The 12,283-nt window shown below is 41.6% G+C and overlaps 1 protein-coding gene across 14 annotated transcripts in view; it reads left to right on the top strand.

Moving 5' to 3' along the window:
• Nucleotides 1-12,283, top strand: part of SIPA1L1 (signal induced proliferation associated 1 like 1) — a 413,448-nt gene that overhangs the window by 377,540 nt on the left and 23,625 nt on the right. For 10 of the 14 annotated variants that reach the window (XM_036913312.2, XM_036913315.2, XM_057488341.1 and 7 more), the window contains 3 exons: nucleotides 1,344-1,406; nucleotides 1,840-1,958; nucleotides 4,900-5,342. The exons of 1 other annotated variant lie outside the window; for it this stretch is intronic. In XM_036913312.2, the coding sequence (XP_036769207.2) occupies nucleotides 1,344-1,406; nucleotides 1,840-1,958; nucleotides 4,900-5,342 (625 nt within the window). The remainder of the gene's footprint in view (nucleotides 1-1,343; nucleotides 1,407-1,839; nucleotides 1,959-4,899; nucleotides 5,343-12,283) is intronic. 3 more of the 14 variants (XM_057488348.1, XM_036913320.2, XM_057488346.1) reach the window with 1 other exon arrangement.

Here is a 12,283-nt window from a genome sequence, read left to right as displayed (position 1 = left end):
ATGTACTAACCACGAACACAAAAGGGAGTGGAGATGTACTCAGCTAAGACGGGAGTTAAGGAAGAGAACTAATTCTTAGGTTTGGAAGATAGGCTTTGTTCTACTGACTTCAGTGAGATGTGCCTTGTTATTGAAGCCATCTGTCATTACCCACTCTCATCCCACCCACCCCCAACACAGAAAACCTGAGCATATTCTGATCTGCTGTTCTGCTCCTGACAGAATGTTTTTAATCCCATGTGTTTTGATACCGTTGAGATGGAAACGACATGTGGAAAGAATCCCTTCGTCAGCATGACTTTAGCGGCTTTTTTTGGCTCCTAGTGCAACTTTGAACAAAGCTGCCAGCAAGCCCTTTGTGCAGTGTTCAGGGTCCTACTTCCCACTCATGTGCAGTCACATGGGGAATGAAAAGGTACCCTGGGACTGGAAAGGGTAATTATAAGGTTCATCCTAGACTGGTATTCATTCTTTCAGATGAACCTCCTGTTAGTCTTTTTTACCCTTGCATCTACTTTAATTTGGTGGCTTCCCACTCTTGATAGGTAAGACTCTGAAATTAATATCAATGAATCTTCTAAACACATTTGTTTATCCTTTCAGTAAGATACACTCTTTTTTTTTTTTTTTTTTTTAAGTAAGATACCCCTAGAGCCTGCCAGAGGAGCCTTTGCACCAATGGGTGGCCTTTCTCTGTCCAAGACCTAAGGCTTCAAGTAAAATGCTAAAACACATTTTTACAACTTTTGATATTCCAACATTCCAGAAGAGTAACACAGCCTTTTCTAACAGGCACATCAGAAGGAATCTGGAGCTTAGTTAGTATAAGCCATGCTAGGGAGAAAGCAAGAAAAATAATTATGTTCTCATTACTCAGTGTGATATATTGAGTGTATGAAGAGCTGACCTTTATACACTCTATTTGGAAGGACAGAATTACTTAAAGACTTCCAGGTCACTGACTGAAAATGTTGAGATTCTTACTTGGTAGCTGGAGCCCCCCGCTCTTCGTACATCAGTATGTGATAAACTGGTGCCCCCTCGGAGACAAGGAGTTTAACTTGATCAATTGGCTCACTCATCTCAGAGGATGTTTGCTTTTCTGCCTCTCTGCTTTTGGAAAAGGTTGAGAGCAAAGAGTATGTTGCTCTGTCCTTTACTGGAAGTTTAGGAATGGTACTGCAGAAGTCCAGAATTGTTGCTGTTAGCTATAGATGTGTTAAAGAAGCTAAATTGCTTACCTTTCATCTTTGGAACCCCACCTCAAACACCACCTTGGAGTCCAAAAGGAAGCAATTGTTTTAAGTAAACTAGTTGCTGTGTGTCTTTTCTGTTGTGCTTAGCTTACAGTTATAGAGGACCTCAGGATTTCAATTCTTTTGTCCTCGAGCAGCATGAATATACAGGTAAAATATTTCCAAAGTGTCATGGTAAGTAACATGTGATTGCATCCATGCTTGTCTAGGTAATATAGACCAAGCTAGGTTAGCCATACTTTGCAATGAATGAATTTCATATATTTAATCCATATATTCTGGACCTTCCCCCAGAACCGAAAGTCGATTCCTAACTGCCGCATTGTTCATGGCCTTTGGTTTGGTGGTACTTGGCTACGCTAACGTGTCTGATGCGACACACTGTCACCAGCTGCAAGCTTTACCCATCAGCCACTTAGTTTCTGACATGCTGTCTATTGTGTAAACTCTCAACAAGCTTATTGCTGAAATTCAGTTTGCTGGTCAGTGAACTGAGAGATGCAATGGCAAGCCGTCTTCATTTGTCAACATGTGCTGGTATCTGTTCAGTGCCTGCACCATAATGTCCTGTGCTGTATTCCAGAGCCAACATGCCATCTCCCAGCAGTATCAAAGGTACTGCCAGCTTTCCGTGAGAGCCCCAGTGGGAGATTAATGCGGCAGGATCCAGTGGTTCATTTGTCTCCAAACAAACAAGGGCATGTAAGTTAACTGTGAAATAATAAAAAAGACAAAATTCCTTGCAATGTGAAAATGGTAGAGGTCTGCTCTGCTTTTTCTTCCCCATGGTCGGAGAGGAAGTCACCCACACAGAAAGTGGGCTTTTGTTGCCATGACCCTTGAATTCTGTTGGCAATGGCCCTATGGTTGCTTTAAGATAAAGAGAAATTCCTCTTTGGTGTGCACCTGCCAACTGCTCAGATCTGGGTGGAAGCTCATGTGATCCAGTCACAAACAATCCTAAAATGTTAGGAATAAAAACGTGCTAGAAGTGGGTTTTATTTGCCTATACGATGCAAACGTGAGATATGATTGGAGCATCAGTCAAGGTGACAGACACACAGCTTCCCAACCACTCTCCTGACTGCTTCTCTTGTCTTCCACAGCTACACAGACTTTTGTCCTTTTACCATAGTTCTATACAATTCCTTATCACTTACAAGTAGAACTGGGAATTAGAGATTATCATTTCCTCCCCCTTTAAATACAGTTGACTTCTTTGGTCTGTCTATGCACTGGAATGTGTATTTATAATTACGTCCTTCTATAACATGAGGAAACACTTAGTTTCACATTTACAAATTTATAAGATGCTCAGAACTCGTAATGAAAGGCTCATACAAGTTTTTCTCTAGTGAAATCAATACTGAAGCTAAAGAAACATGGGGAGAAAGTGCGCCCATGTGTGAGCAAGCACCCTGCTCTAGGCTGTGTGCAGATTTACTGACAAAACATGCTGTTGTCACAGCTGTACTTATAAATAAATGACACATCATTCCAGCTGATCTGTCAGTTTCCCTGCTTCACTAACAATTTTTGTATTGATTACTTGGTAAAGTAGTATTTTGAATAGATAGGGTTACATAAAATATATAAAATTAATTCCACCTCTTTATTTTTACTTTTTAAGAGTTGGCTACCAGAAAATTTTAAATGAATGATTGTGATCATGTTACATTTCTTTAGAACTCCGTTATGTACTTTACATTCTCAGCACACCTCAGTTCAGACTAGCCACCTTTAAAGTGCTCATTGCTGCGCATGGCTTGGGGCTACCAAATCCCACAGCATAGGTCCAGAGCTGAAGAAGGTCTGCCCTGCAAGTATTAAACATAAGTGAAGGCCTTGTAAGGTGCAAGGTGTTACTGAGGAAAGCTAGAGTAGACCAGTACAGTAACTGGGACTTACTCTTGTTTAAGGGACGAGATTATTCTCTTTCAGGTGAAATTTGGGTGCTTTCCTTCTGTCCCTTCCCTCAGCACACTATATTCCTTCTCTTTTCTTGTAGTCTCCACCAAGTATCCAAACTTCCTGCCTCTGCCTATTTTAAAATACTGCTTTATTCAGATATCTTGAAATCTTATTTCTTTGGTAACTATAAAATGTTCTCTCTAAGCACCAAGCCACCATATAGAAAAGATTGTGTACATATTATTAATTGAGATATTCACATAACATATGATATCCACCCATTTGAAATGTACAACTTCATGGTTTTTAGTATATTCAGAGTTGGGTAACCAACTCCATGATCTAACTCCAGAACATCTTCATCACCCCAAAAAGAAACACTATATCCTAGGCAGTGACTCTGATTCTTCACATCCCCTCCAAGCCCTGAGCAACCACTAATCTGCTTTCTGTTTCTGTTGATGTATCTGTTCTCCACATTTCATATAAATGGAATCCTACAATATGTGGCCTTTGTGTCTGGCTTCTTCCACTTAGCATGATGTTTCAAGGTTCATCCATTTTGCAGCATGTACTAGTACTTCCTTTTTATAACTGAATAATATTTCATTGTATGGATATAGCATTTTTTTAAATCCACTCATCAGTTTTATGGACATTTGGGGTGTCTCTTCAGCTTTTATGAATAATGCTGCTGTGGACATTCATGTAGAAGTTCTTATGTGAACATATATTTTCATTTCCCTTGAGTAGATACCAAGAATGGAATTGTATTTTTCCCACAGCAGCTGCCCCAGTTTACATTCCCACCAGTAATGCTGGCTATCATATGGTCTGCCTTTTTTATTATAGCCATCCTAGTGTGTGTGAGCTATCTCATTTTTTGTGTGGTTTTGATTTGCATTAGCCTACTGACTAGTGACATTGAGCATCTTTTCATGTGCTTAGCCATTTGTATATCTTTGGAAAAATGTCTTTTCAAGCCTTTTGCCCATTTTTTAATTGGGTTATTTGAAGCATGAAAGTATTTAATTTTGATGAAGTCCAATTTATTCTTTGATTTGTGTGTGTGTGATTTTGGTGTCATATCTTAAGAAACCACTCCATAATCCAAGGTCATGAAGACATACACTTATGTTTTCTTCTAAGAATCTTATAGTTTTAGCTCTTACATTTAGTTTTTTTTGTCTTTTTGAGTTTATTTCTCTATGTGGTAAGGATCCAACTTCATTTTTTTTTGCATGTGTATTATCCTGTTGTCCCAACACCATGTATTGAAAAGACAATTTCCCATCGTTGAATTAACTTGGCACCTCTGTGTAAACTTGACCTTAAGTACTCCTTAGAAAGCTGTCTTCTAAATAGACACTAACTAGGGAAGGAAAAGGGGGTCTCTTTAGGAATAAGTCTTAGATTCCTCCTTCTATTTATGCTTGAGCAGTACAACTCTTAGAATTCAGCACATTTCTAATTAAAATGATCTCAATACTATTGATACTTTCACATAAGTCAATGAAAAATGGATTCTAAAAAGTCCAATTTCAGTCCCCTCTGCCCTGGACACTTCTAAATCAGTGTGTCTAGGCCCCTCCTGTCTTAGTCGGGTTTGTCAGTGGGATTTGTGTGCCTTAGAGCCCTGCACCAGGGAGCGTGCCGCAGGGTCACTCTCGCATTACTCCCTGGTGTCCCACAAGCAGAGCCCGTCCTGAAGTACATCTTGCTCCCCTTGCAGTCTGATAGCCACTACTCGAGCCACTCTAGCAGCAATACCCTCTCCAGCAACGCATCGAGTGCCCACAGTGACGAGAAGTGGTATGACGGGGACCGCACAGAGTCTGAACTCAATAGTTACAACTACCTGCAAGGCACCTCCGCAGACAGCGGCATTGACACCACCTCCTATGGCCCCAGCCACAGCAGCACAGCCTCCCTGGGGGCTGCCACGTCGTCGCCTCGCTCAGGGCCAGCCAAGGAGAAAGTGGCACCCCTGTGGCATAGTTCCAGTGAGGTGATCTCCCTGGCAGATCGGACTTTGGAGACAGACAGCCACGGCATGGACCGGAAAACAGAATCCTCCCTGAGCTTGGACATCCTCAGCAAGAGCCAGGCCGGCTCGAGCCCCCTGACAAGGGAGAACAGCACTTTCAGTATAAATGACGCTGCTTCCCACACAAGGTAACTAACTGCCTGTCGCTTCCCAGCCCAGCCCTGAGTCCAGTTTGCAGCCTCATCCCACTTCGCGTTGTTCACTAGCATATAAAGAAAGGAGGTTTTTCGTGTAGTAACAGTTATTTTTATATACTTAGCACCTTTGCCACCCAGATACCTTCTTCCTGTGATCCTAATGCATTATTTTAAACTGTGAAACAAGTTTACAGATTAGTCTTTGTGAAGTTGTATTTGAATTATAAAAATTTTATATATGCATATCAGAAGTAGGAAGAAGTTCGTGATTTTGGCTTTCAGCTAGTGATAGAGAATATGAGTGGAACTGTGTTTTGAAGACATTAAAAGAAAATCTTGACCACATTTTTTAACAGAAAGAGGTCTTTCCTAGGACTAACAGCATTATTTATAATGTTGAACACATCCTGTACGCTGCCTCTCTCTCAGAGAACATCACTTACCCAGTGTTTGCATGGTAATTTTTTTCAGTAACTGGCTCCTGACAGTGATATGTTGGGGGTGGGGGTGGGGGTGGGGATCCAACAGAAAAGGGTAGCTAGGACTAGACACCCCATCTACCTGTGAGAATAGAAAAATACACATTCCCCAGTATCCTTGGAGATCACTTTGGTAGGCAAAATATATGCCATTTTTCATTTCCTCTTTTGGATTTAAGCCTAAAATCCAAAGTATGATAAGAGTCTTCCTTTTAGGAAGGGAACAGCCCGTGCTATCTTTTTGGGCCTATTGATCTCCATGGCGGTTTCCCCTTTGACCTTTTTGTTGGCAGCCATTGATCAGCTTGTGTGACAGCATCTAACCTTACTGTCTTCTGGGCCTTTTTTATTATTATGCCCTAAAGAAAAATAGCTGAATTTCGAAACTGGAACCCAGGCACATAGTGTGTCAGTAAACCCCAGATAATCTTAGTGAGAGAGGACATTCTCTATTTCATTTGGATTTGTTGGAGTTGATCGGTTAAATAATTCAGTTCTCTCATTGTCTCAGTATTGTTATGGATAAGATTCTTGAGCTTCCCACCTTTTAAAATTCCAGAATGGCCCTATAGTATGAAGCATTTCATGAGTTTTCTTTCAGTTTACCACCACCACATTGCAGTAACAAAAAATGACAGTGACAGATCTGGAAACTACACAATCCCCAAAGCAAAAAGGCAGTTGGGAAAATAGTTTCAGTGTTCTTGAGTACCAGGCATCCAATTAACCTTTTGACAATACAGAGAGTAAAATGTTTGATTTAGTGGGCTATGGAGGTATTTGGAAAAGCAGAACATGGGCATCAAATACCATAATAATGTGACATAGAATCACATGACTCAGAATTATGACGCTCACTTGCTGTTTGGGGCATGCCCCACCCTCCACGTATCCTGTGCATTGCCTCCAACCATTTTTCAGTTCAGAATAGTTTCTCTCTAGTTCCTAGGTTTGGCTTGACTCCTATCTCTTTGGTATTCAGTTCTTCATTTTGAAAGGAGGATGTTCTTTTAAGAGGGATACTCCCTCTCTGGTCTAATTTGATGGCAGGAGAAAGTCAGTGATAGAGGTCTTGTCTAGAAAAGCATCATCATGGAGTAAGGTTGAGAAGGAGTGGACCTCTGAAGCCGAAGCATAAATGTCAGGTGTGTCATCTAACAAATCCCCGGGGATCTACAAAGTTCCCCCCTGGAAAGTAGACACCTGGCCTTGCATTATCTGATGTGCTGACTGGAGCTGCCTGAAGGCTTCAAAGGATTACCTGAATTTTCTGCTTCAAACTGACCAGGCAGAAATCATTTGAATCATCATTTAGGCATAACTCTTCTGTTGAAAGTCAAACTTAGTGGAGAAGAGAAGAATGTGGCCTTCCAGGGAGGCTGGCAGGGCTTCCCACCCACTGATAGGTTGAGTCACATTCACTTCTAGACTCCGGTAAATGGGGTACTTTGACTTCAGTCTGTTGATCTTGGCAGAGTGAGCTGCATAATCAGCTTTAGCAGACTTCCTTTTCTGAAGAAAGGGGGACTTAGGCACCAAATGCATGTTTCTAGACTATCTAAAATCGGTGCAAATTAGAGTGTTTGTGTCCTCAGAAGACAGGAACAGCAATTAATGTGGCGATCTCTTGACAGTGCATGAAAGAGTTTGTACCTGGGACTTGGTGACAAATCTAAATTACAGTGATTATGTTCCAGTGTACATTTCTGGCTGGGCTGTGTTTCTACCCCCTGTCCTCCAGTCTCCCTGTTGATGATTGTGCAGGTTTTCTGTGGCATCCCATGAGAACTGCATTAATGTAAGTTGGTAATTACATAGAGTTGTTATAGTCCAATGTCATTAAGAGAAGCCATATATACTGATAACATTCTACAGTTGAAAAGTCTATTAATTGCTCTGCAGTGTTGCGCCCTAGAATACCTATGTATTTTCTATCAAGTTTGGAAATTTAGGGAGAGATTTTTGTTTTTGTTTTTCTTAATTGCTATTTCACTTTCAGGTATTAAACCACTCAAAAAATGACTGGTGGTGAACTTACAGGAGATGAAGATAGTTCAGATTTTGATCGAGTCTCACCAGCTGGGTTCAGGTTTTAAAAGTCCTGGCCTTGGCAGTGGGCAGTGCCAGCTTTGTATAGTGACCAAAGACTACTTAGTTCACATACAGGAGCTCTAGTCCTGCTAAATAGTGGGATTGCCAACGTCAGAACTAGATTTCAAGCACAAATTACAAAACTAAAAACCCCATCTTGTACTTGCACATAGATCTTCTCCTGTAACATCCTGGCCTGGCCTGAATGTCCAGGCTTCTGCATCTCATTAGCCAGCCCTCTGCATCTTCCTCTTGCTTCCTGAGGCCCCCTCAAAGCTCTGTAGCTGATTAATATCTAGTTATATATGATCACAAACATTATGTTGCCATCCAGTATTAGAGGATTTCTCACCCAGTATGTTCATCTGAAGCAGTCTGCATATCATGTGCCACTGTAAGCATAATAGACAGGCGCTCGATACATTTTGATGAACAAATAGAATGTTTACTTATGTTTCCTTAATGTAACTGATATACTCATTTTTTGCCGATAACTCAAGGCCCCCACTAATAAACCAGTCCAAAACTAGTGCATCCTCAACTCCTGACTCCAGAAAATCACTACTTCATTTCAAAGCTAGTAGTGTGGAGATCAGTATTTACACAGAGCTGTAGTACTCTTAGGTGTTTGTGTAACAGTGTACGTAAAGTCCTTGGACAGCATGAAGTTGCAGTCATTTCTGTGTAAGAATTTTTTAAATCTGCAATATACAACCGGGAAGGAGTTTATAACAGCTTATATGCAAATACCAACCAGTATCTGGATGTAAGTTGGTCAGTGTCTGCCATTCACCATAGGAGCTGATTAAAGTCCAGGAAAAGATGCCAGCCTACAGTTGTCACCACCATAGAATTTCATGAATGTGCTTTTTCTGGTTGACCTAATAAGCTAGCTATTCGTGCCAGAAAAGCTGTATGCTTCTTAAAAGTAGAGGTCAAAAAGGGCTTCCTATATTTAGTTTACATTGAACATTAAGGCACACCTCAGGCTACCATAACATACTGGAGTATGTGTGGGGGCCTCTGTGTGTATATTCCAGCTGATGTGTTTTAAGTTTTGTTCTCTGCCTTCTTTGGCATCCTACGTATGTGAAAAATACGCCATCCTTCTTTGTTGAGAAGTTATTCTGTCATCATTATCTGTAACATTTCTTTCTTAAATCTCTTCTGCTTGGATTTTTTTTTAATTACTAACAATTGCCTCTCATCTACATTTTTTTCTTAAGTTGAGAATATTATTTTTCTGAATTTCATGGACTAATTCATAAAAAAATACAGCCTCTAAAATGACAAACCCAGAACTTCAACATGTGGTTGTCTGTGCTTACCTTATGTTTATGGATCATTTTCATCAGTAACTTATGCTTTGTGGTCCCGCACACAATGAACATTCAGGACTATATTTAATTTTGCTTTTATACAACGGAACTCCAAGTCATCTGTCCTAAGCTGTCTTGCCCCCATTTCTCCCATTTCTCCCAGCTTATGGGAGTGGGTGATTTCATCCTACTTTATAACGTTCGGCTAACCTCAAAGATTGAAAAACAGAAGCACTGTGGTGGAAATTCCAAGTGAACATTGAGGAAATGAGACCTCTGTCAAGCCACAAGTGTTAGATTGCCTGATGCTGAGCCAACCAACAGGAAGTTTATCATTACTTTGTTCTACAAAGCAATTAATCTGTTCATCCAGTTGATAGGGAAAGCCCAAATTCCCCAAATGCCATTGAATCATAAGACTAAGAGGAATTTTGAAAAGACAGTTCATTCCTAGTCATTTGCAAACCATCCTACCAGGATGAGAATTGTTTAAAAAGGTAGGGTGGGAGGTAATGTCAGGAAGAGAGGTTCCACAACTTTTCTGAGTAATTTCAGAACTGAACAAGTCCTCTCCCCCTTCAAAATTTTGTCCTATATATTCCTATCTGAAGTTCTTCTAGCTGTAGCTTAAAGGGATGCTTAAGAGAGAATAAATGTTTTTTTCTGAGCTGAGTCTTATATGAAGGTTTTTAAAGTCTTAATTGTAAAATTTGTAGATACCAACAAGAAGCGATTTGAAAACAAATAAAAAAAATTTTTTTTAACAGCCTTCCATTTCCAGGCAAGTCAAGAGCAAAATATAGGGAAAATAGATGTTAAATCCTTAGATCCAGGTTCAGATCTTACTCAACCACTGACCCAGTCACGTGGCCCTCTGCCAGCCGTGCCTTTTCCCTGAGCCTGTTCCTTATGTGTAATCTAATACCGGGCCCACTTACTAAATGGTTGTGTTTTATGTTTAAGAATGAAAAAGGTTATCAAATCTGCTGCAAACTGTAAACGTCCTTTTCAGACAAAAGGTTTTCTGTTCTTTCTTTTTTAAGCTCTCCGGCACCTACTTAATGTAGTTATTAACTACTTTGCCTTCCACAAACATGTATCTCCTATGACCCTAATAACTATCCTTTAGGTGTCTCATTCTGTAATTGTATTTCTGCTTCTCAAGTTCCCTGCTTCATTTTCTTTATCCTTTTTAAGATGCCAAAGCTAGACATGACATTCTTCTCAGCTGTGCCTGAAAGATGGCAGTGCTCACAGCAGTCTTGCTAGCTTCCTATTAACTAGCTCAGTGTTGCTGACTTGTTCAGCTTGTGGTCCCGAGGCCTCTTGTGCTGTGTATGCCTCGGTGCTCATTTCCCTACGCTTTATGTATCCATGTGTCCCTATACGTACTAAATGTCTTCCTGTGGTAGATGAACAGTTTTCTTGACTTTGGTCACTTGGAATATCCCCACTGCCAGATTAATCATTCCTACTCCACTTGCTTCTTTCCCCCAGTCCTTTAGAATTAGTGTTTCCTGAAGCCCTCGTAAACTGTGGAGCCCAGCCTTGGACAGAACTAGCTGGTGTGGAACACAGTGGGAGGAGTTCTCCTTTGTCATCGTCCTCCACCTTACCCATTGCCCAGTGTCTTATTTATTTGTACAGGTACTCACAGGAAACCCAGTCAGCTCCCCTCCCCTTGGTATCAGGCCAACGTTCAGCCTTTGTGCAGATTGTCATAGCCATTTGACAGGTGCCCAATTGCTGCTCTCTCCCCCCTGAAAATACCATCCTTAGCAGGCCCAGCCTGTCTAAACTTCCCTGTGTCATGCCTGAACAGTAGATGACTTCGAGAGATTCCCTCGGCAGCTTTCAACAGCACAGAGTGGCAGGCAGATGTTTCCACAAAAGGTGGTGGTCTTGGTGGTGATACAAAAGTGCAGAACCCTTTCCCAGGCCCCCTTAGCTTTTGCACTTGGGCCTCTGACTCACAGCGTTCAGGCTGCCCATCCTTTGTGGCCCAGCCCTTTGCCAGGTGATAAGCTGATGTCGCCCCCCCCTTTTGTTAAATGGCACTCACTGCGATGAGCCCTTTCTGCAGATGGGCCACCTTGCATCCTTTCCCATCAAGTTTTACCCCAGCTGCACATGTAAAGTAACCAGGATGTGGTGCCTTTCATGCATGTTTTCATCTGAGCATCAGGTCAGGATGAGAAGCTGGGGCTGATTCAGCGTCCTAGGAGCTCAATTACGCCACTGCCTCTTCTCTTCTTGTGTGAGGCTGTATGTATGTATGTGTATCCTCTTCCTTTTCAAACTTCATGTCCTGGAATGCCCTAAGAAATCAACAGGTAGTCCATTTTTAGAGAGGAAATGCCTGGTAGTTTAGATATGAAATACACCTAGTGGTCTCCGCATGTGGGCACCAGGGGGGCACCCTGGCGAGACTCCTCCTGGTTCCAGTGTGGCCATACTCACAGTCCAATGCAGTTTGAATACAATATAAAAAGTAACAGCTCCTGCAGTTGTCACTTGCTAACATATGTACTGCTATTCTCTTTCGGTTCCATATTATTGGCTCATTACCTTCTTACACAATTCCTGTGGAGAGGTCTAACTAGCCATGGGTAAAACGGAATTGCACCGTATTGCATTAACATGAAATCTCTAGAACAATGAAAAAATCCAGCGACAAAGTTCCTCTTTAAAAAGTGCAAAGCTACCAACTTCATTTTAGTTGTTTTGTCATTAAAACCACTGAAGATTCTCAGGGGAAGTGTGGGGGTGCACATCCCTCCAGAGGGTTTGGGGCTAGCAGGGTCGTCAGTTTCTAGGAGCCCCACCCACAGCTGGGCCCAGGGATAGGGCCACAGAGGAAGGAGGCCACCCACTTTAGAGTGGGAGGGGTCGAGGCATTCATGCAATAGTTCTTAAAGTCTAGGGACATGAGAATCCTTTTAGGGTGTGTTAAACTACAGATTTCTGGGGCTCTAAAAGATCTGACTGTAAGGCAAGGAATCTTCATGTCTATCAACACCTACAAGTGGCCTCAGGCTGGAGA

This window comes from Manis pentadactyla, chromosome 11 (genome assembly GCF_030020395.1).
Source record: "Manis pentadactyla isolate mManPen7 chromosome 11, mManPen7.hap1, whole genome shotgun sequence".
NCBI classification, from domain to species: Eukaryota; Metazoa; Chordata; class Mammalia; order Pholidota; family Manidae; genus Manis; species Manis pentadactyla.
The sequence above is the reverse complement of the archived record's forward strand: the minus strand, read 5'-3'. Positions and strand labels throughout refer to the sequence as shown.